The sequence below is a fragment of the Onychostoma macrolepis genome, chromosome 13, assembly GCF_012432095.1.
Source record: "Onychostoma macrolepis isolate SWU-2019 chromosome 13, ASM1243209v1, whole genome shotgun sequence".
In the NCBI taxonomy this organism is placed as follows: Eukaryota; Metazoa; Chordata; class Actinopteri; order Cypriniformes; family Cyprinidae; genus Onychostoma; species Onychostoma macrolepis.
Window position 1 is genome coordinate 15,050,464 of NC_081167.1, and position 23,580 is coordinate 15,074,043.

At 34.8% G+C, this 23,580-nt stretch overlaps 2 protein-coding genes across 3 annotated transcripts; both read right to left on the reverse strand.

Moving 5' to 3' along the window:
• Positions 1-73: 73 nt before the first annotated feature.
• On the reverse strand, positions 74-6,916 carry LOC131552814 (phenazine biosynthesis-like domain-containing protein). Of its 2 annotated transcripts, XM_058796939.1 has the most exons (9): positions 6,776-6,916; positions 6,551-6,647; positions 4,734-4,832; positions 4,541-4,650; positions 2,203-2,232; positions 2,015-2,103; positions 1,572-1,747; positions 1,388-1,450; positions 74-1,175 (listed from the first exon to the last, which is right to left on the reverse strand). In XM_058796939.1, the coding sequence occupies exons 1-9, from the start codon at positions 6,857-6,859 to the stop codon at positions 1,063-1,065; spliced, it is 861 nt and encodes a 286-aa protein (XP_058652922.1). In that variant the 5' UTR covers positions 6,860-6,916; the 3' UTR covers positions 74-1,062. The 2 variants fall into 2 exon arrangements, with proteins under 2 accessions (XP_058652922.1, XP_058652923.1); XM_058796940.1 differs by lacking the exon at positions 2,203-2,232.
• A 10,290-nt stretch (positions 6,917-17,206) lies between these two features.
• LOC131552813 (phenazine biosynthesis-like domain-containing protein) lies at positions 17,207-19,592 on the reverse strand. Its single transcript, XM_058796938.1, is given in 10 exon segments — positions 17,207-17,473; positions 17,619-17,681; positions 17,808-17,936; positions 17,939-17,982; positions 18,439-18,527; positions 18,612-18,641; positions 18,749-18,858; positions 18,942-19,040; positions 19,175-19,271; positions 19,400-19,592. Coding segments are annotated over 10 exon segments (858 nt in total). The 5' UTR covers positions 19,484-19,592; the 3' UTR covers positions 17,207-17,360.
• Positions 19,593-23,580: the final 3,988 nt, after the last annotated feature.

Here is a 23,580-nt window from a genome sequence, read left to right on the forward strand (position 1 = left end):
ATTACGTTCTCTTTGAATTTAAATTAAATTAAGAATTTTAGAATTAAATATAATAAAAAGAATGGTTTGCAGGTCTGTGAACTTGGATTTTATTAAATGACATATAACTTGCACCTACACGTTGATTTAAATAGCAATTAAATGCACTTGATTTCCATCAAAACCACAAGTTTGTCCATAGGTGTAAAGATTATCTGAAACCCATACTTGAGTAAAAGTACAGAAAAACTAGAAAAAAAAACAATAAACCAAAAACAACAGGGAATAAAGAATGGAATGATGAGCAAACAGACAACCATTACATTCAACAACTCACAAGGAACTAAAGAAACACGGAGGCCAACAAGATCTCAAGACACACTTGGGGAGACTAATCAAGGGGAAACAATGAACAAATGGACTACAAACTGACTACAAACACCACATGAGACAGGAAGTGACAAAAGTCCAAGACAAGGCACAGAGAACATGTAACAAAAAACAAGAAAGAGTTGATTTGTAAGGAGAGCAATCGCATTAATTTTCTAAAACCAAAATAAAACAGCACCTCAAAATTGCAAAAAACAACATCCTCTAAAAAGGTCTCTTCACTGATAGATAAAATAATGTTAAGTAAAAACAAAGCCGCCTAGCACTGCATGTGCTGAGTTGGGCCTCATTGCTGGCTGTAGTCATCATGTCCTCATCTCATGTAAAACACCTATGATAAGCTAAGGAGCTCGCATTCACATAAAATAACCTTGTTGACAAGTTTGGTTGAGTAAGGGTCATAAGATATAGTACTTCAGGTGCCCTGTAGTAGGCAGTACCACATCTTTTGTATCAGAAATAAACTGCAGCAGAAAAGCTAGGTGCTATGCAGAATGTAATGTGTATAGCTGCGACACTCATTTAAAATGTAGTGGAGTAAAGAGTACAGACATTAATTCAGAAATGTAGTGGCGTAGAGAGTAAAAGTTGCTAATACCTTTGATACTCAGTAAAACTACAAAGTATCTGAAAAGATATGCAAGTACAGTAATTCATTACATTTACTCAAATACTTTACAACTCTGAGTTTGTCTAGATTTTAAGAGTTCCCTGAAGAATGATCTGTGCCTGACCAATGATGTCCAGTCTACCATCATTTCTTATCTCCAGCTTTACCTCGCCTCCTCGACTGGAGCACTGGTAAGCTGCAAAAACAAATATTGCAGAGATGAATGCTTTATTCTGAGCCAAGAGCCTTTGTTCATGTCATCAGGACTTACGTTAATCATCCTTACACATTTGCTTTTAAACTTGTTTATTCGATCATGTTAACTTCCGTTTTAATGTGGATTCTGATGTATTTTATTCCAATGTGTGTATGATGGCATGATGCAGGGAAGGATAAGGAGGCCTTTACCCAACATTTTCTTTTTCTTCAGCTTTTCAGACCAGTATCCAGCCAGGACTGTATGTGCAGACCCTTTTAGAAATGAAGTTGTATTATGATGCTTTGATTGCCAGTGAGCATTGATTACTCTACATGTAAATGGTTTGAGTTTACATGATACACATTTCAAGCAGCTTTTAAATGTTCTTCTCACCAGTGACTGGATCTTCAGGGACCCCAACCCATGGGGCAAAGACACGGGAGTAAAAGTCATATCCAGACTGAGTGCTCTCTGCTCCTTTCAGTGTAATAATAAGACTCTTAATCTTACCAGTGGTTTCATTTCTCAGAAGAGCCTCTGCCTCTGGCCTCAAAGACACAAGTTCAGACCTGCCAACAATAAGAGTTAACACTGCAGAATGAAAGGGAAAATACCATAGTATTATTAAATAGGTAGTATATGGACAATTATTTTTTTCTCTGACTGAATTTTGTACTAAAATGTTTTTGTTTTTGTACCTCACCTACAATTTGCAATAGATTATACATTTTTTCTCTGCAAAGCAGAGGCAATTTCCTATCGCCCATAAACACATTGCTATCATCAACAGAATTTTCTTTCTTGTTATTTTTTTAAAGAAAAGTCCAGCAGTATACCTGTCACAAGTGTCAGCCAGACGAACCATCAGTTTCTTTGTGGTTTTACTGTAACACACATCCTGAATGGGTAAATCTCCTACAGCAGCCTGAAAATTTAAAACAAAATGAAGAAAATAAATAAATGAATAAATGCTAGGTTCTACTTGTGTCATACTAAAACCAGAATTAGCACATGGCAGTGTTACCTTTAAAAGATCCTTGATTTCATGTTGGTCCTGCAAATAACGCATACAAAACTTCATAAATTCAGACAACTAGATTTAACATGAGAGGCTATATGAGTTCTGTTGAAGAAAGGGTCCACAAGGTGTGTTTTGGTCAGTGTTGGGAAGGTTACTTTGGAAATGTAATAGGTTACAGATTACAAATTACCCTACTTAAAATGTAATAAGTAGTGTAACTTTTCAATTACTTTATTAAAGTAATGTAACTGATTACTTTTTGATTACTTTTCAAAATTTCTAATGTTTCCAACTGTTAATCATTTTTAAACATGTAAACCAGGCAGGGTTAACCTTACAGTAGTACTCAACACTGATTACTGTCAGACTTTCGAAATCCTTCACTTGAATTAAGATTATAATATTTTAATTTTAAAGGAGACATTGGATGCCAAATATCTTCATTTGCGTATAAATGGGTCTTGGCAGTGTGTGGACACAACCACCCTACAATGACAAAAATGCACTTTTTTTAATCCCCCAAAAACCTAAACAGTCTCAATTATCAAGCCATTTTGATTTTGGAGTGAATAACCTGCGCTCTCTTCCACCTTCAATACCATGACTGAGGTGAAGACCCTTGAGCAAACCCCCAGCTGCTCCCGGGACTCTACAGCAATATGGCTGTCCACAACTCGGTGTGTGTGTGTGTGTGTGTGTGTATTTGGATGGGTTAAATGCAGAGCACAAATTCCGAGTATGGGTCACCATACTTGGGCACACAAAAGTAATGCAAAAGTATCACTGAGATCCTCAAATAAATTACTATTAACAATCCCAAGAACGCATCTTAAATCTAAAGGTGACTGCGCTTTTGCTGTCTCTGGCCCAAGGTTATGGAATAGCCTTCCTTTTGAGGTTAGAGCATCCCTCACGTTAAGTACCTTCAAGTGCCGCTTAAAGTCATACCTGTTTTCCCTGTCATTTTAACTCTTTACTGGGTTATTTATCTCAATGTTGTTGTTGTCTTGTTTTAATTATTATTATTTTTTTTTATATTATCTTAAGTTTGTGATATACAGCACTTTGGAGTTACTGTGTAGCCTGAAAAGTGCTTTATAAATAAATAAATACGATACAATACAATACAGTACAATACTAAATTTGTGTATGTCTGGCTGCGCAAATCATTTTACTCCAGACTCCAGGCAGGTTTTGTTAAAAAGTTCAAACTCCAAGATGGATCAGTACCCATTGTTCATGATCCAGCTGCACCTCCAGAAGAAGTAAGTCTCACACTTTATATTTTTTATGATTATTTGCGAATCGCCTTTGCTAATCCACAGTAGAGAAGGGGTGGGGTGAGCAGAGCTCATTAGCATGTAAAGAGCTATGCAGCGAAACGAGTTACTGTGAACAGAGCTGTTTTTGACAAGGTAAAAAGGGTGTTGTTTTTCATGACCACTGAGACCATTTCAAGAATACCCTAAAGAATCATACCATCTTGTGGAAAATGGGCATCTGATGTCCCCTTTGAAGCACAGCCACCACAAAATCAGACTTACTTTAAAATCATTCTGAGGTTAAATGCAGATTTAAAATCATAACAAGAAATAGTTTGGTAACACTTTATTTCTACTTTAGACATTCTACTAACCATAAGTAACTTTGCAACTACATGTCATTAGAGTATTAGACTGTCTGCTTAATATATTCTAACATTTTATTTTGATGGGACCACAACATACAACATACTGACTATGAGAGACTTTGCAAGTATATGTCAACTTATTCTACTAACCCTAAACCTACCCTACTGAGAGTTAGTAGACATGTAGTTGCTAATGAATGAGAATTAGTTGACATGTAGTTGACAGGTAGTTACAAAGTTACTTATGGTTAGTAGAAAGTCTAAACTGGACTATCGAAATAAAGTGTAACCAATAGTTTAATAGCTATGATGACTGGAAACACTGGAATCTAACAATGCCTTAGAAAAAAAAACCAAAAAAAAAAACAGTTAATCTTAAAAAAAATAAAGCATATACATAAACCCGTATAGGAAATATAAGAGTTATCGGATAAGCATGTTATAAACTTCTGAAACATTGGTGTTTCCTATTTTAGAGCAGTCACTGTAATTTATGAAAGAAAGAAATTAAATCTGTGTGTGGGAGTGTGTGTGAAAAAATTAGATGTAACCCCCTTTGTAATCCTTAACATTTTCATAAGTAACTGTAATTTAATTACACATTTTTTTCTTAGTAACTGTAACTAATTACAATTACTTTTATTTTGTAATTAAATTACGTAATTCCATTACATGTAACTAGTTACTCTCCAACACTGGTTTTGGTCATACCTGGGGGTTTGGTTTGTTTAAGGGAAAGTCCATTATTAGAGATTCTTCATGCTGACGCACATAAAGCTCCCCACTCAACGTCTCAAACACCAGTACAGGGTTGACATTTTCTGTGTGATGACATTGTGCTTTTAGAATAGTCACAGTCCATTGTCTTTGGTTAAATATTAATGTAAGAACAAGTGTTTCTTACTTTTCAGATAAAAGAGCACTGCTGCTGAGGCCAGGGTTGCATGTCCACAAAGTGGGACCTCATTTTTGTGGGAAAACCAGCGTAATCCAAACCTTGCACCTTTCAGAATATATCAAATCATTTCACGTCAAACCATAGTTTTTTATAATAAAGAAAGAAATAGCTTTCCACCAAGTGGAACTATTGTAGATACTAAAAGGCACGTATAAGTACTAAAGCAGACATACAGCCATGCCCAAAAATATCGGCACCCTTGGTAAATATGATCAAAGGCGGCTGTGAAAATTAATCTGCATTGTTAATCCTTTTGATCTTTTGTTTAAAAAATTGACAAAAATCTAACCTTTCATTGGATAATAAGAATTTAAAATGGGGGGAAATATCATTATGAAATAAATGTTTTTCTCTAATACACATTGGCCACAATTAACGGCACCCTTTTATTCAATACTTTTTGAAAACTCCATTTGCCAGTTTAACAGCTCTAAATTTTCTCCTATAATGCCTGATGAGGTTAGAGAACACCTGACAAGAGATCAGAGACCATTCCTTCATCCAGAATCACTCCAGACCCTTTAGATTCCCAGCTCCATGTTGGTGCTTCTTCTCTTCAGTTCACCCACTCATTTTCTATAGGGTTCAGGTCAGAGGACTGGAATGGCCAGCAGAAGCTTGGTTTTGTGCTCAGTGACCCATTTTTGTGTTGTTTTTGAGATTTGGGTTTGGATTATTGTACGGTTGGAAGATCCAAACATGGCCCATTATAAGATTTCTAACAGAGTCAGTCACTTATTGATTTTTTTATCTGTTGGTATTTGATAGAATCCATGATGCCATGTGTCTAAACAAGATGTCCAGGACCTCCAGCAGAAATATAAGCCCACAACATCAAAAATACAGCAGTATATTTCATTGTACACATGGGGTACTTTTTATCCCGTGTTCACCAAACCCATCTTGAGTGTTTGCTGCTAAAAAGCTAATTTTTTAGGTTTCATCTGACCATAGAAGCCAGTCCCATTTGAAGTTCCAGTCGTGTCTGATAACTGAATATGCTGGAGTTTGTTTTTGGATGAGCGAGGAGAATTTTTCTTGAAACCCTCCCAAACAACATGTGGTGATGTAGGTGAGGTTTGACAAAAATTTTTTTAAGGTTTTCTGACCCCGAGACTTAACTATTTTCTGCAATTCTCCAGCTATGGTCCTTGGAGAGTCTTTAGCCACTCAAACTCTCCTTCTCACCATGCATTAGGACAATACAGACACACGTCCTCTTTCAGGCAGTTTTGTAACATTTTATGTTGATTGGAAATTCTTAATTATTGCCCTGATGGTGGAAATGGGAATTTTCATTGCTCTAGCTCTTTGCTTAAAGCCACTTCACTAATTTGTGAAGCTCAATTATCTTTTGCTGCACATCAGAAAATATATTCTTTGGTTTTTCTCATTGTGATGGATGATTAAGGGAATTTTGGCTTTGTTTTCCCTCCTATTTATATTTCTGTGAAACAGGAAGCCATGGCTGGATAATTTCATGTTCATAATCACCCTGGAGTGCTCAAAATTGTGAATATGAATGGGAATATACTTCAGGGATATTTTTAGAATTTCTAGGGGTGCCAATAATTGTGTCCAACATGTATTTGAGAAAAACATTTATTTCATAATGATATTTCCCCCCATTTTAAATTCTTATTATCCCATGAAAGATTTTTGTGAATTTCTTTAAATAAAAGATCAAAAGGATTAACAATGCAGATTAATTTTTACAGCCTTCTTTGATCATATTTTTAGCCATAACTGTATGTTAATCAGACCTGAAGAAAAGTCCATAGAATTCCTTCTTGTGATGAAAGCAGTCTCTGATAAATTCATCTCAGCAGCAATGCTCTGATAAAGATCATCTCGTAGCTCCTAAATGTATTATAGAAAAGCATTTTATAATATTATACAGTGCTAGCACATTTAGATTTTGAATAAATTATCTATACACTGTGTAGATAACATATATAGAAGACTGTCTTATGTAGTGTAATACTTACATTCTCTATGAGACATACTGCAGCAGGATTACCTTTAAAAGGCACATTGGTAAAAGCATCAACAGTAAATACTGGAATTTCCATTGATTACAGCTCTTCAGCTCTCGAGGGCTTTTCTTTCTTGCACCTTTTAGGTATTTTTAGAGCTGTATTTGAAATCAAGTTAGACCTTGACCCTAATGACATAACAGCTCCCTTTAAAGGTACAGACTCAAGATTTCAAAATATCTTTTCAGAGTGGAAGAGATGATAATGCTAACCTATCATTTAATATATATATATATATATATATATATATATATAGGTCATCTCAAAAAATTTAAATATCGTGAAAAGTTCATTTTTTGGAACTTGTTTTCATATATTCTATATTCATAACATGTAAAGTAAAACATTTCAAAAGTTTTTTTATTTTTGAGGATTAGAGCTCATGAAAGTATCTCAAAATATAAGAATATTTCCTAAGATCAATAAAAAAAATTTTAAAAAAGGATTTGCAAAGCCGAAACATTCAAGTTCTTTAAAGTATGTTCATTTATGCACTCAATACTTGGTCAGGACTCCTTTAGCACAAATTCCAGCATCAGTGAGGTGTGGCATGGAAGCGATCAGCCTGTGGAACTGCTGAGGCACTATTGAGCCTTCAGCTTGTCTGTATTGTTGGATTGACTGTTTCTCATCTTTCTCTTGAAAATATCCCATAGATTCCATATGGGGTTCAGATCAGTCATGTTGGCTGGCCAATCAAGCACAGAAATATCATGGTCAGCAAACCACTTGGAAGTGATTTTGGCACTGTGGGCAGGAGCTAAAGTCCTGCTGGAAAAGGAAATCAGCATCTCCATAAAGCTTGTCAGCAGATGGAAGCATAAAGTGCTCCAAAATCTCCTGGTAGACGGCTGCATTGACTTTGGACTTGATAAAACACAATGGACCAACACCAGCAGACGTCACGGCACCCCAAATCATCACTGACTTCGGAAACTTCACACTGGACTTCAAGCAGCTTGGATTCTGTGCCTCTCCAGTCTTCTTCCAGACTCCAGACCTTGATTTCCAAATGAAATGCGAAATTTACTTTCATCTGAAAAGAGGACTTTGGACCACTGAGCAACAGTCCAGTTATTTTTCTCCTTAGCCCAGGTAAGATGCTTCTGACGTTGTTTCTGTTTCAGAAGTGGCTTGGTAGCCCTTTTCCTGAAGACGTCTGAGCGTGGTGACTCTTGATGCACTGACTCCAGCTTCAGTCCACTCCTTGTGAAGCTCTCCCAAGTGTTTGAATCGGCTTTGTTTGACAGTATTCTGAAGCTTACGGTCATCCCTGTTGCTTGTGCACCTTTTCCTACCCAATTTCTTCCTTCCTTCATTTAATATGCTTTGATACAGCACTCTGTGAACAGCCACCCCTTTCAGTAATGACCTTCTGTGACTTTATCCTCTTTGTGGAGGGTGTCAATGATTGTCTTCTGGACCATTGACTAGTCAGCCTTCTTCCCCATTATTGTGGTTTCAAAGAACAAGAGATAGCCAGAATTTATACTGTAGGGATGGACATTTAATGAAACTCAAATGTAAATATTCTAATATTTTGAGATACTGGATTTTTTACTTTCATTAGCTGTAAGCTCTAATCATCAAAATTAAAACAAATAAACTTTTGAAATGTTTTACTTTATATGTAATGAATCTAGAATATATGAAAGTTTCACTTTTTGAAATAAGTTACAAGAAAAAATGAACTTTTTCATGATATTCAAATTTTTTGAGATGCACCTGGATATATATATATATATATATGTGTGTGTGTGTGTGTGTGTGTGTGTGTGTGTGTATACAGTATATATATGGGTTGTTGACGTGACATGGCATTTTCACTGTCCCACAAGATAAAAATGAATATAATTAATATTGTCGTTATTTAAAATGCAGTAAATGGTTAAACATTTATTTGTCCTACGTGGACCTGTTGTTATAAAAGCTGCAGTGTAATTAGATTTATTTATTTTTTTTCTAAATCTCAAAATTGTCCTATGGTGTGACTGTCCCAAGCATGGTTCAATAAATTACTACTTTTATAAATGAAAAAGAAAAGCATAAAAATGTTAATAGATACCTCTGGCATAATTGTACAAGTGTCTATTTTAGTAAATTTCAATAATTTTTTTCATCCATATATTTCTGAAAGCGTAGGAGCTTGATACATTTTGTCTCTGTAAACCATGTCCTCTGGAGTGACACCATATCCTCATTTTAAATTGGCCAATTCCAGAGAAAACTTTAATTAGTTGAAGGACCCTATTCGTGGTCGTGTTACTGAAGCCCCTGTGAAGCCCATGACATGTGCACATGGTCAATTTTGTCTCAGAATTGTTCAAATATTTAACTTTTTTGGAACCACTACAAAAGTGTTATGTTTTGTTGTCCTTTGGTGTGACACCCCTAAATTATATTTTTTAATTAAAAACTGAATGTTAAACTACATAATCATGGAAAATTATGCAAATGTGTCTTGCTTACCGCTAATGACAGGTTAGCTTTGAATAGCAAGGTCATTAATTGACAGAAAAAGGCTGAAACGTCCTATGGTGTGACAGAAAATGTCCTCCAGTGTGACGCCTGTACTGCCACACCACAGGACAAAGATGTCACACCAGAGGAGAAGGTCTCAATAAAAATCATTTTAAATAATTAAATAAGATTTATTCAACTACTTTTTATTCTTTTTTGATCATTTTCAGTGTTCTTAAATGCAATAATTACATAAATTAACCCTTATAAAGGCTTCATTTCCTGTTTACACTACCGGTATTTGGGGTCAATATGACCCCAAAATTGAAAGAGTAATTGTAAAAAAATTATAAATTTTTAATCATACAAATAATATATCATTTTTTTTGTTAACTTCTCATCTATACATTAATGCTGTGTTTTTGGAGATATGAAGTACTTTTGTACCTGTTTACCACAAAAATTCTCAACTACATCATTAGCTTGCATGTGAAATATTAAATTATTATGAATAAATCTCTTAAATGATGATCTAAATTGAATTTAAATCGTTTCTGGATATTGATCTAGGTGTTAGGTATGCAATTCTGCCATCTGGTGGTTAGAAAAAAACTTGTAGAAGTCACAGTTTTTGAAAGAATAGTGTAATGACCATATATATCCAGCAGAGGCCCATAGAGAGCCATTCATTTTTCTGGAAGTGGTCAACTGCTCCTCTCACAACTTTTCTGATATATATTTTGTAAGTATATATTGAAACATTATAAAATACATTACAATACATATTTTTGCCAAAGTTTAGATTTTGTTTTTGTTGTTTGATGTATTTTGAAGAGCCCGCTTTTGCAATAATGCCACATAAATTTGCAGAAATGCCACACAAGTTGTCACTAAAACGTGATTGCAGGTACATATTTATTTCAATCTAAAAAGTAAAATAAAATCTTTTTTTACATAAATGTAAATAAAACCAAAAAAAAAAAAACCCTAAACTAAGCTAAAAAACAACAACTGCAATAAGCAGATATGAATGGTGGGTATGTGTGTAAGAGAGAGTGTGTGTGTTCGTGTGTGTGTGTGTGCGTGTGTGTACATATGTGAGTGAGTATGCTCGTTCCACATTGCATTTGTGCTCTAGTATCCGGCTTTAATTTTTTTGTGTGGACATTTTCAGATTTATGCAGAATTTATTGATTTTATTTGCCAATTTCTATAAAAAATGCTTTGTTACAGTCACACGTGTGTGTTTTGTGTGTGTGTGCGCGTGTGCATGTGAGTGAGTATGTCTTTTCTACATTGCATTTGTGATCTAGTACCAGGCCTTCATTTCTGTGTGAAAATTTTCAGACTTATGCTGGATTTATTATTATTTTTTGACAAATTAAAAAAAAAAAATTTTTTTCGCATTTCCCATTCATTTTCAATTGGGGTCATATTGACCCCAAAGACCTTATTAGGTAAAAAAAAATTACATACCTTCGGAACAACCGAATCAAGCCCATTTTTTTTTATGTGAATACAGATAGAAAATGTTGAAAAGTAACAAAATCTTATTCCACTGAGATGAAGGGAAACATATTTTTTAACTAAAGAAAAGTCGACTGGGGTCATACTGACCCCAAAGAAAGGATTAGGCTTAAAGCTTTGTTTTGCCTCTTTGTAACCATCTGTTTGAAAACCTGGAATTGCAGCTGTGTGCGGAATTATCTTCCTTGCGTGGGCTATGCTCTGGCACGGCTGCAGCGCAGATGAATCTAATGTTTTGAGGAGTATGTGTGGCTGTCAGTCACCGCACCGGTGTTGGATGCTTACTGTACTTCGCAATCACAGATTCTAGCCTACATCTTGGAATATATGACCCAAATAAGAATTTTCTCCGTATATTTAGGGTGGCCATATGTGTCGTTTATACAGGACACGTCCTGGCCAGGATTTTAATATTGCCATAAACCAATAACATGTAGTTTGACCAATAACACACAGGTATTGTACATAATTGACCAATCGTGGCGCTGCGTGTGAGAAGGTGAGATCTACAGAGAATGATCAAAGAGATGCAAATATGTGCACGTTTGTTTGTTCTGTAACAAATCAGTTCAAAAGGGAAATGTATATAAATAATTACAATTAATTATGATTAATTACAATTATTTATATCGGTGGATGATTCTAAAGTGGATGAATGAAGCCATTAGAGAAACCAGAGAATGAAGCTATGGAAAGAGTCAGTTAACCACCTGAGTAAAACCATCAGCGCCGTTTATAACGGGGTCTATAACTTATACTAAACCTCTGTTTCGTTTAGTTAAATGTACGATACTTGCATTGCCTTGGTCGTTGGCGAGTGTTCGGAATGCAGTCTCGGATGAAAGTCTTGATGGTTTCAAGGTTTTGGACTCGCGATCACGTTTTTCCGGGTTGAAGAGTGATGAATTCCAAAGATGTCCTGACTCGATAGTGATTGGAAGATTCTTCCCAGGTAGAAAGTGAAAAAGAGCCAAGAAAGAGAACTGCTGAGGTCCGAGTACGTTTGGTTGAGTGGAAAGTCAAGGCCGCAAGGCCTGGCACAAAAACTTAAGGGTCCAGAAGAGTTCTAGCTCACATCCTCATCTTCTCAGAATCCAAAAGATTTGCAGACTGGTAGGCTTCACTGATGTCACGTTATCAAATATAGAGGTCACACCTCTGGGGTGTCAAAGAGCCAACGGTGTCTTGAATTTTGGAGGGAAAGTTTTACGACTGTTTGTCTCTGAACAAGGTAATTTGCATTTGAACTGGATTGGAAGTTGATATACTTCCAATCCAACTGATATTCTTAGAACACTAATACCGTATTGACCCGAATATAAGACGATGTTTTTTCCTTGGAAATACATCTGAAAAAATGCGGTCGTCTTATATTCGGGGTCTAGACTTTGACATGTCAATAATACACCCACAACAATAGGTGGCGCCAAAAACGCATAAAATGAGTGTGCCATGAAATATGTAATGTAATGTGTGTTGTAAAGATCGCGAATGAAAACAAATGAAAATGAAAAGCTTACAGCAGCAAGATCTCGTGACTGTCATGTTAGCCTGATGGGACCAAAATTCCTCTGTAAGTGATTTTAAAACATAAGACAGTACCCAGATTTGAAGACTACAATAAGATTTCACGTCTACTGATAATAACATTTTGGTAGGCTACTATGAGTTGGATAGCCTAATTGTTATATAAGTCAGATGGGCTACCTGTTATTTCAATGGTATATCAACATTTTCCAATGTCATTGTTGGTACATTTTTACCAGTATTTACCATACTTTCAAAACAAAAATTAGAATTGGAAAAATATGCAATATGAAAATAATTTAAGAATAAATGTGTTTTACAGAGAGAGAAAAAACAAACAAAAAAAACAACAAGATTTGGTTTTCAAAAAGCCTTTTTCCAACAGGTACATCTGGAAAAGGGGGGGTCGTCTTATAATCAGGGTCGTCTTATATTCGGGACAATACGGTATGTTGCATAGGTATCAACATATAATATACACTCTCAATTAGATCATCCGAAGACAAATTGATAAAGACCAAACATGGAACGTGAGGTAATATTAACTAGTGATCTATCTTGAGCATGCATAAAACAGGATACAATACACAAGAACATATACAAGAACAGTAATAATATACACAATGACCTGAAGGATATGTGTGTTCATTCAAAGAAAGGTTTTCCTATGAATTAATTAGAGAAGAGCCCATTTTATGGGCATTATGGGCATTAGGGGAAATGAAATGTGTTGCTCTGCCCGCATTCCTTTGAGCAATAAAACTAGTGTTATCAAACTGGTTGCCATGGTAACCGGGGGCCTGGAGTCATTCACAGACATACTGGAACCCAGTATGTGTATTGGGCGAGGGGTCTTTGACTATTTGTTAATCTAATGACTAATTGATTTAGTTAAATCTAATGAAAAATTGTGTGTCTGATTGGTCCAAATGCTACAGTTCGTTTGACTTGAAGCGTCGCTGTGCACCAATCAAAAAAGACACCAAAGTAGGCACGAGAGCGATTCGAATCGAAAGCATAAGGAGCCGTCTGCTCTGCTCTCTATAGCTCTCATGAATGTCACACAACGATCTACCTGCACAGTGCAAACAGCTAACAAGTCTGCCACGTTTGTTCTGACCAACTGAGGAAAAAAGCATTGCGATAAATCGCGCAACCAATGGTGATTAAATCTAAGGATCAGTTAGCTCATATCACATCAAACCGTGCAAATTATTATTATTGTTATACTTTATTCTCAAATTATTAATATTAACAACATCAGCATTGCGTGACTATGAGTATAGTGTATTAACGTGTAATTTAAATTTCTGTACAGTCTAATCTAATTGTCATGCCATTCGAATTTCATATTAAGAAGTTCTTTTAACCCAAAAAGCTAATTATGCTCTCTTCGAACTGGTTTTCTTTAAAATACAAATATTGTGTAATCCCAGGCTATCTGTAATCAGAAGCACATTTAAAACTGGAATATAATTTCATTTCATTCACATGTGTTTCATAAACGCATTATCCTTTCTGGATTACAATCCGCCATCGGTATTGGTATAACGCCTAAACAAAATTGCATATGAACCTCAATTTTTTTTTATATTAACTTCAAATTTGGAACACAACTTATGTACACATATGGCTTTAATTTTATAGCAATTATTGATTTTTAACTATTTTTTAAAATATTTATTTTATATAAAAGAAAAGAAAAATAGTATAATACATTTTTTTCTATAACTTTTTAATACTTTAATTTTACTAAATGATTTCACTTCTGTAGTAATCTGCTAATTGTCTTTAAAAGGAGACCAACATTAGGTCTGTATTCAAAAGCGTTCATGAATTATAATAACTTAAGTTTGTATAGTGCACTTTCTCGTGAATTTTCAAAAACGGGGGTGACAGTTAAGGAGTTAATTATTCTATAGCTGCTGTGAGAAAAGGCTAAACGATCCATCACCTGCAGGATCCTCACATGCGATAGCCTAGTAGCCGGGACAACTTCTTTATGTTTACAGACGTTACGTAATGACGAATTTCCTGCAAAATCCTACCCGTACCACTCAAATTAGAAAACATTATATAAGCTAACCCTTGTGAATCGGGCTAAAGTAAGGCGATAGTTTTGAACATTAGCTAGTTATGTACTTGCTCAAATATTGATTTTGGATCAATTTTAACCAAAAAAAGTTACGGACTGCAGCTTTAAATTATTCTCTGATGTTTTTACAGAAAACTTGTACTGTTATAAAGTGTAATGAAAATAAGTATAAAATGTGATACTTTGTTTTTGAGACAAAGAATTGAGGGAGAGAAATTAGTGGAAGAGAGAGGACACGGAAATATATAGAGAAAATGAACAGGGATCCATGCAGAAGGGAGGAGATCCTAAGAGAACAATGCAGAAAGTAAATAGAATCAAAATGAATCCTTAAAAAAAGTAGCCATATAGTTTTAAAAAATTAATTCACATCTTAATGAATATAGTTTGGATATCAATCATTTTTAGCTGTGGGACATACAGTGGGGGCGGGGGCTAGAAGAGTTTCAGTAACATACTGATTGACTAAGAGACTGAATTTTGTTTATAAATTATTTTTTGTTTCGTTTAAAAAAACATGGTGATATCATTTGTATCAAAATTAAACATTCTTCTCCTTTGACATGTTCAAAATTAAATAGAAATAATTTAATAACTACCATTTCTGTCCTTTAGTGTGACGTGATGTCCTATGGTGTGACTTAATATCCTATGGTGTGACACACTTAAAAGAACCACAGATTTGTTTGTATCTCAAAATATCTTAACAAAACAGTAGAGTATTGCAACAGGGGAGATAAATATTACTCAACCTAAAATGGTATAATTTTCAGCAGTTTTGAACAGCAAAGTTTGTCTTGTTGTAAAAGTTTGTCGTGACATTATCCAACAAGTCATGGGGGAAAAAATGATGTTAACTGGGTCAATATCACTGTAGGGTGCCTTTTGGTGTCCTGTACATAACTCATTTGCCATGATAACTTAACATAAAAATGACTATGAAAGGGTGTATTATTTTAGGCTAAGTTTTTATATAACAAAAGCATTACTTGGTTCTATATACATTTTCTATATTTTTTTTTTAGTTTTGTGTAAGAGGATACAAGTTATTTTGCTTTGTCCCATACACTGCTCATTAAATGTGAATATGAGTAGTATACAGTCAAATCATAAAATTAAAAAAAAATTCCCTATTAATATTTTGTTAATTTTTTGTTAAACTCAATTTGAATGTATTGATCATTTGGTAATAAAAACAATATTTTTCTTTAATAAAAAAGAAGAGATTGTCCATGTCCCTTGAATGGTTGTCCACCCTGTCGTGTTGGGAAATCTGCCCATTTAAGAAAAGGCCATCCACTTTAGTGACATCAGGACAACAGATTTTTTGTCTCTTCAGTGGCGAGAATTTTAACCGCTTAGGTGAATAAGTTGGTGACTTTTCAAATGACAAATTTTCTTTGTCTGAGTTTGCTTGCTTACTTTTCCTAAGCTTAACATGTCCACCCTGTCGGCATAAAATATGCCAAAAGTCATTGTAATACAGTATTTTCAAAATATGTAAGTTTAAATATACCAAATTCTCTTCAACAACCAGACTAAATATTTAGCTAGTCACAGTTTGTTGTAAGCTAATATGCTAATTGAAGCTCAAAATGTCCACCCTGTCGGCCACTTAGACTCAATAGTGGACATAAACATGACAGGGTGGACTGAATGAAAATGAATTGGGGGGAGGGATAACAATGTGATTGAGGATGTAATTATATTATTATTAAGTTGAATAAATGTTTCATTTTCATATTATTGTCATGATTTGTGTGTTCTGCATTATGTGTCCACACCGTCATGTGCTGGTCCACCCTGTCATCTTGATATTTTACAATATTTTAAATAATAATTAAATCATATCTATATAATCCAGTGTGTTCAATAGCTAGGTGTGGGGGCAATAACATGCAAACAAAAACTGCATCCAAATATCACAGTTTTCTCCAAATAAGAAAAAATACATGTGTGAATTGTATGAGTTTCTTTAAAAACACATGGTTTACATAAAATCTTTCATGTATTTATAATTTGAAAGCAAACAAATAACCTTTTTTAGGAAAGGAACATCATACCTTTCAGAAAATATAATTAGCATCTTAATTTTGCAATGAAAACGTATTTAACAGGGTAGACATATCTTATGGTTTATGCTTCGAATAATGGCCCATAATTATCTAAAAATAAATGTGTGGGAGCTTAGCTAATATGTTTCTATAGAACTTGAGTGTCTACTATTTATGATATGACAAAGCGAATGGGAAATTAAAACCAAAATTTTTGAGTATTGGGAGGGTTGAAAAGGCACTCTATGGTGATATTGACCCAATTATAATTTCCTATTAAATAAATAGCATTATATGAAAATAAGTGTCTAACAATGAAGATAAATCTCTCTCATTTCTACAATGAGCCAGTTGCAATATTGTTCTTTGTTGATGGCATTTGCAATTTCACCTGTTGTTATTTTCTTTTCTAAATGCCTTTTATTATCTTTGAAAATGACTTTGAAAATGTAGACTTTGTAATTCAATCTAAATGAAAAGACAGCTGGTAGTCATCCATCAGAGCAGTTGCTGGGATTCCCCTGCATGATGATCAATACCTGATGAGTGATGTTCAGTCAACCATCATCTCTGATCTCTCGCTTCAGTTTCTCCCTATGACTGTAACCCTGGTTTGCTGCATCCTGAATCAATATCAGAAGATCTAGTCTTACTCTTCCCAACAGACAATTTTGTTAATATTCTGCAATAAAATTAATAAAACATGCATTTGGATTTGCAGACTTTTAAAACCAAATCATTTTTTATTCTATTTTGGCACATACAGTAAGTCCACTAAGTGAGCGAAACATCAGTTTGCAGATCTTTGAGAAAGAAATTGGACTTATTTCCATTAAGCTATTAACACATTCACTGAGAAGGTTTTTCAGGTTGTCTAGATTTTAAGAGTTCCCTGGAGAACGATCTGTGCCCGACCACTCATGTTGAGTCGACCATCATCCCTGATCTCCAGCCCCAACTCTCCTCCACGACTGGAGCACTGGTATGCTGGAAAAACAAATACAGAAGAGATTAGTACTTTATACATTTTATTTAGGTTTTTGAGAAAACTATTTAATTGAATCCTTCATGTGGACTAGTGTCCTTATCAGTTTCCATTCTCCAGAGCAGAAAAAGAAAAAAAGGCTTTTACCCAACATCATCTTTTTGTTCAGCTTTTCAGACCAGTAGGCAGCAAGAACTGTATGCGCAGACCCTTTTAAAGCATGAAGAGAATTCATATGAAATGTATGGTGACTATAATTGTGCATTTCCACTTCTAAGCTATTGAATGTATTGTAGGTTGCTGCATTTTGAGAATTATTTGATCATTTCAGCTCACCACAAACTGGATCTTCAAGGATCCCTAACCAAGGAGCAAAGTAACGGGAATAGAAATCATATCCAGGTTGTGCGGTCGGAGCTCCCTTCATTGTTACAATGACACCTTTAATCTTCCCAGTAGATTCATTTTCAGCAGGGCTTCTGCTTCAGGCTTCAAAGATATAAGTTCAGATCTGCAAACAACAGCCAGTCAACAACCTTGCATGATGATCTAGATCAGGGGTCACCAGACACGGTCCTGGAGGGCCAGTGTCCTGCAGTCTGCAGAGTTTAGCTCCAACCCTAATCGAACACACCTGAAGCAGCTAATCAATGTCTTACTAAGTATACTTGAAACTTCCAGGGAGGTGTGTTGAGGCAAGTTGGAGCTAAACTCTGCAGGACACAGGCCCTCCAGGATCAAGTTTGGTGACCCCTGATCTTGATACAAAAATCAACTGCCTTTTTGGACAATATTACCAACATACTATTAATTGTTGTCTTTTGACTGTTGCTTTAAAAAAAAAAAGTTTTAAATATACTTGGCACAAAATTTGCTTCTCTCTCTTGACATTTTTCATCTACTTTAATATACACAAATACAAGACCATTCAGAATATAATTTTCTTCCTTGTTATTTTCAGAAATACCTGTCGCATGTGTCAGCAAGACGAATCATCAATTTCCTTGTGCTTGGACTGTAGCACACATCCTGAATGGGTGCATCTCCTACTACGGCCTGAAAATGCACATAAAAGCTTGTTTCTCCTTATGTCATTTTAAAAACCTAACATAATGTTAAATTACTCACTGGCTAACTTACTTTCAAAAGATCCTTGATTTCATGTTGATCCTGCAAATAAAACATACAAAACTCACATACAAAACTACTTGATTTATCATGAAAGGTTGTATGAGTTTTGTTGAAGAAAGGGTCCACAAGGTGTGTTTTGGTCATACCTGGGGGTTTGGTTTGTTTAAGGGAAAGTCCATTATTAGAGATTCTTCATGCTGACGCACATAAAGCTCCCCACTCAACGTCTCAAACACCAGTACAGGGTTGACATTTTCTGTGTGATGACATTGTGCTTTTAGAATAGTCACAGTCCATTGTCTTTGGTTAAATATTAATGTAAGAACAAGTGTTTCTTACTTTTCATGTAAAAGAGCACTGCTGCTGAGGCCAGGGTTGCATGTCCACATAGTGGGACCTCAGTTGTGGGAGTAAACCAGCGTAATCCAAACTTTGCACCTTTTAGAATATATCAAATAATTTTACGTCAAACCATAGTTTATAATAAAGAAAGAAATAGCTTTTCACCAAGTGGAATTATTGTAGATACTAAAAGGTATGTATAAGTACTAAAGCAGACATGTAAATTAGACCTGAAGAAAAATCCATAGAATTCCTTCTTGTGATGAAAGCAGTCTCTGATAAATTCATCTCAGCAGCAATGCTCTGATAAAGATCATCTCGTAGCTCCTAAATGTATTACACAGAAACATTTTATAATATTATACAGTGCGAGCACATTTAGATTTTGAATAAATGATCTATACACTGTGTAGATAACATATATAGAAGACTGTCTCATGTAGTGTAATACTTACATTCTCTATGAGACATACTGCAGCAGGATTACCTTTAAAAGGCACATTGGTAAAAGCATCAACAGTAAATATTGGAATTTCCATTGATTACAGCTCTTCAGCTCTAGGGTTTTTTCTTGCACCTTTTAAGTATTTTTAGAGCTGTTTTTAGAGCTGTATTTGAAGTTAGACTTTGACCCTAATGACATAGCAGCTCACTTTAACTTTAAAGGTACAGACTCAAGATTTCGAAAGGTCTTTTTAGACTGACTTTTTACTGTGATGTGTTCTGTAAAATAGAGTGGAAAAGATAATAATGGTAATTTATTATTTAAAAAAAGAAATTATATACAGGTGCTGGTCATATAATTAGAATATCATCAAAAAGTTGATTTATTTCACTAATTCTATTCAAAAAGTGAAACTTGTATATTATATTATATTCATTCATTACACACAGACTGATATATTTCAAATGTTTATTTCTTTTAATTTTGATGATTATAACTGACAACTAAGGAAAATCCCAAATTCAGTATCGCAGAAAATTAGAATATTACTTAAGACCAATACAAAGAAAGGATTTTTAGAAATCTTGGCCAACTGAAAAGTATGAACATGAAAAGTATGAGCATGTACAGCACTCAATACTTAGTTGGGGCTCCTTTTGCCTGAATTACTGCAGCAATGCGGCGTGGCATGGAGTCGATCAGTCTGTGGCACTGCTCAGGTGTTATGAGAGCCCAGGTTGCTCTGATAGTGGCCTTCAGCTCTTCTGCATTGTTGGGTCTGGTGTCTCTCATCTTCCTCTTCACAATACGTCAGGCAAGTTTGCTGGCCAATTAAGAACAGGGATACCATGGTCCTTAAACCAGATACTGGTTGCTTTGGCACTGTGTGCAGGTGCCAAGTCCTGTTGGAAAATGAAATCTGCATCTCCATAAAGTTGGTCAGCAGCAGGAAGCATGAAGTGCTCTAAAACTTCCTGGTATACGGCTGCATTGACCTTGGACCTCAGAAAACACAGTGGACCCTCACCAGCACATGGAACCCCAAACCATCACTGACTGTGGAAACGTTACACTGGACCTCAAGCAACGTGGATTGTGTGCCTCTCCTCTCTTCCTCCAGACTCTGGGAACCTGATTTCCAAAGGAAATGCTAAATTTACTTTAATCAGAGAACATAACTTTGGACCACTCAGCAGCAGTCCAGTCCTTTTTGTCTTTAGCCGGAGTCCGGGGAGTGAATTTCGAGGGGGGTGTAGTGTAGAAGTGTAGAGACGATGTAAATAATATATTCAGTGTGCAGTATAGAGAGCTTCATTCATTAAAATGGAAGTTTGTGAGAGAGCGATGAACGGAGGGTAACAGCTTTTTAATGATTATAGAGAGTTTGCAAATGTGAAATTGAATTTATACTACAGTTTATACATTTTTGATTTTATACAAAAGTTAATATTAAGTGACTTACATTTTAGGAACACTGTCTATTTTGCTCTATTTCGTCAACAAAAATATAGTTAAAAAACAAAGTCACATCCTCTGCACAAGTCTTTGACACAGCGCTGTTTCGTTTATGAATGAATCTTTGCTTTTGAACAAATCTAGTGAGTCAATGATTCAATGACCCATTCATAAAGAAAGTCACTTGCTTCGTTCCTAAACGAATCAGCCGTTTGAACGAATCGATTGAATGAATGATTCAGTGACAAAGACTGACTTGATGCCACCTACTGGCAGTTTCCGTCTCATTTTTAAAGTATAAATCGAGTCATTTAAATCATTTAAATTTATATATTTAAAACATTAATCTCATAACATTGTTATTATGAGATGCATTAATGCCACCTCTGAGTCTTGTCAAAAATGTCTTAAATTCTGTAAATATTCCTTTGTTGATGCTGATTTCATTTGACTGGAAATTTATTCTTCCTGATTGTTATTGTTATATCTTATTATTTTAATTGAATTTATTGTTTAGTTAAACATTTTTGATAAAAGTTTATACATCTAAATTTTTTGGCACAAAAGATGACATACATTTAATAAAGTTAGAAAAATGGCATTACAAAGAAAAAAAGAAAAAAAAACTTTAAGGAGTCAAATATCAATAGGAAGGTTAATTTCTGGGTCATTCCTGGGATTCGGTAATATTTCAGTCTAAATAGAGTTTCTAAAGTGGTTCACCAAAATGAATTGTTAGAAGCTTTTCATAAAACTTTGGGATGTCCATTATAATTAATAAAAATAATTATTGCATTTTTATATTTTTTACGTAAAATAATGTCTATCTTGAACCAAGCATTTTGTAATGTCCCTGAGTTTTTACTTAGAAAATTATGTGTGATTGTCTGTGATTTTGGCAACAATGTAAGCATTTACTTGTGTTCCTTTCTTGTAAAAAAATATTTTTCTAAAAAAAAAAGCTAAATATTTGATAAAAAACAGACTTTAAAGTTATGTCTCTCAGTCTGAACTCAACCCTGTCACACTAACCATTCTATGCCCATAATTCAGTCTCCACTCATATGTGACTTCATTCAGGTCTCTTTAATAGTGGTGCAGAAAATGGTTAGTAGTATCATACTTTTTGTTCATATTTCTGAGGCATGTTATAGTCAGGGAGGGTACTGTCAAGCTCAACCCCGTCATATAAAATTAAGATGGAAAATTATTACTTTTACAACATTTTATTTTAATTCATAAGTATATACAATGTGTTTATTTTATTGCTGCCATATATGGTCTACTCTCCTATGCTACATGAGGAGCAGTGGCCATAACCCCGTCACACTCAACCCCATCACAAATATATGTATTTCTCATTGTTACAGGGTTGTAAACTTGTGACAGGGTTGAGTTATTTGCTTAATTTATTAATAATTTTAATGAAAAAATATAAAATAGTCATGGTTTCAGTAAATATATATACTCCAAAATCATGACAACTCGTATTTTTGTTTTAAACAGAATTTTTGACGTAATATGTCCACTTAAACGTTGACAAGCATCATACATCAGAAATTGCGCCCACATTTGCAGCAGAAAGACAATGTTGGCCATGCAGATATGTTGACCCAGAAACAAAGGGACAACATGAGAGAGAAACAAAACCAAAAATGTAAATTTAAGGCAATGTATCTCTTCAAATGTGTTACAGTCTTCAACCCCATTACACCTTGTCACATTAATATTTTTAGAAAAATATAGGGAAGACAATTAAGAAAAGTATTTATTGCTGATTACCATCTGACATGTTAAGGGCTAAAACAATAAAATTGTGATTTTAGTTAAAATTTTAAAATTAAAAATATTTTTTACAAAAATAAAGAGACTGTAAACACACAATTTGTGTATTTTTAGCTTCAGTCCTATAAAATTGTGAAAATGATGATAAATGTTACATTTGTTATCATTACATTGTTATCAGGGACACAAGAGCAGTAGGTAGATGTTTGTTTTATAACGATTTCCGTGTAAAATCCTTTTTAAACCAATCCCATTTTGTCCGTTACGGGGTTTTAAAAAAAAAAGCTGGAAAAAAACTCAAATTGAATAAAGGTCTTTAATGCCTGAAGTGGGAAAATTATATATATTAAAATAATGATGAATATTTTTTGGAGGTTTGATATGTGCCTAATGATGTGGGGTATTTAGAAGCTGAATCACATGTAGTTGAAAAACATGTATATTCCAAGATGAAATGTTACCGAATCCCAGGAATGACCCTCATGTCATTGATCAGAAGGTCTGTTCCTATTTTTTATTTATTTATTTATTTTAAGTAGGAGCACTAGTGCTCCTGAAAAGAAATGTAAGCATAGAGTCCTCAAGAATGCAATATTAAAAACTAACTGCCAACGTTTTTGCAAAGTATTTTTTGCAAATTCACACACAACGTATCTTTAATTTGGCCAGAATTGCAGGTGCTTGTCTAAATATACAAGAAAGTTTAGAGAAAATATTAAATACGTTGTTAATAAATGATATTATAGATTATAACGTGTTTTATAATTAAATACATCCGAAAAGTCATCTAAAATTACCATTATTAACCCCCGCCCCGCCCCGCTCCACCCCCTTTCCAAGCTAGAGTCCCCCCAGTGAATGCGCCCGTGCACGCATCCAACAGAGCGGGAGCGAGTGCGCGCCCACCAACGCCAAGCGGCAACCTCCCGCTCCCTCTAGTGAAACCAACAC

What these genes read in the sequence shown, in the direction of transcription:
- LOC131552814 (XM_058796939.1), bottom strand. Translation starts at nt 6,859, where the DNA reads ATGGAAATTCCAGTATTTACTGTTGATGCTTTTACCAATGTGCCTTTT. An exon ending in CAGTATGTCTCATAGAGAAT is followed by an intron (nt 6,648 to 6,775) that starts GTAAGTATTACA and finishes TAATACATTTAG; the next exon opens with GAGCTACGAGATGATCTTTA. An exon ending in AGTGCTCTTTTATCTGAAAA is followed by an intron (nt 4,651 to 4,733) that starts GTAAGAAACACT and finishes GTCATCACACAG; the next exon opens with AAAATGTCAACCCTGTACTG.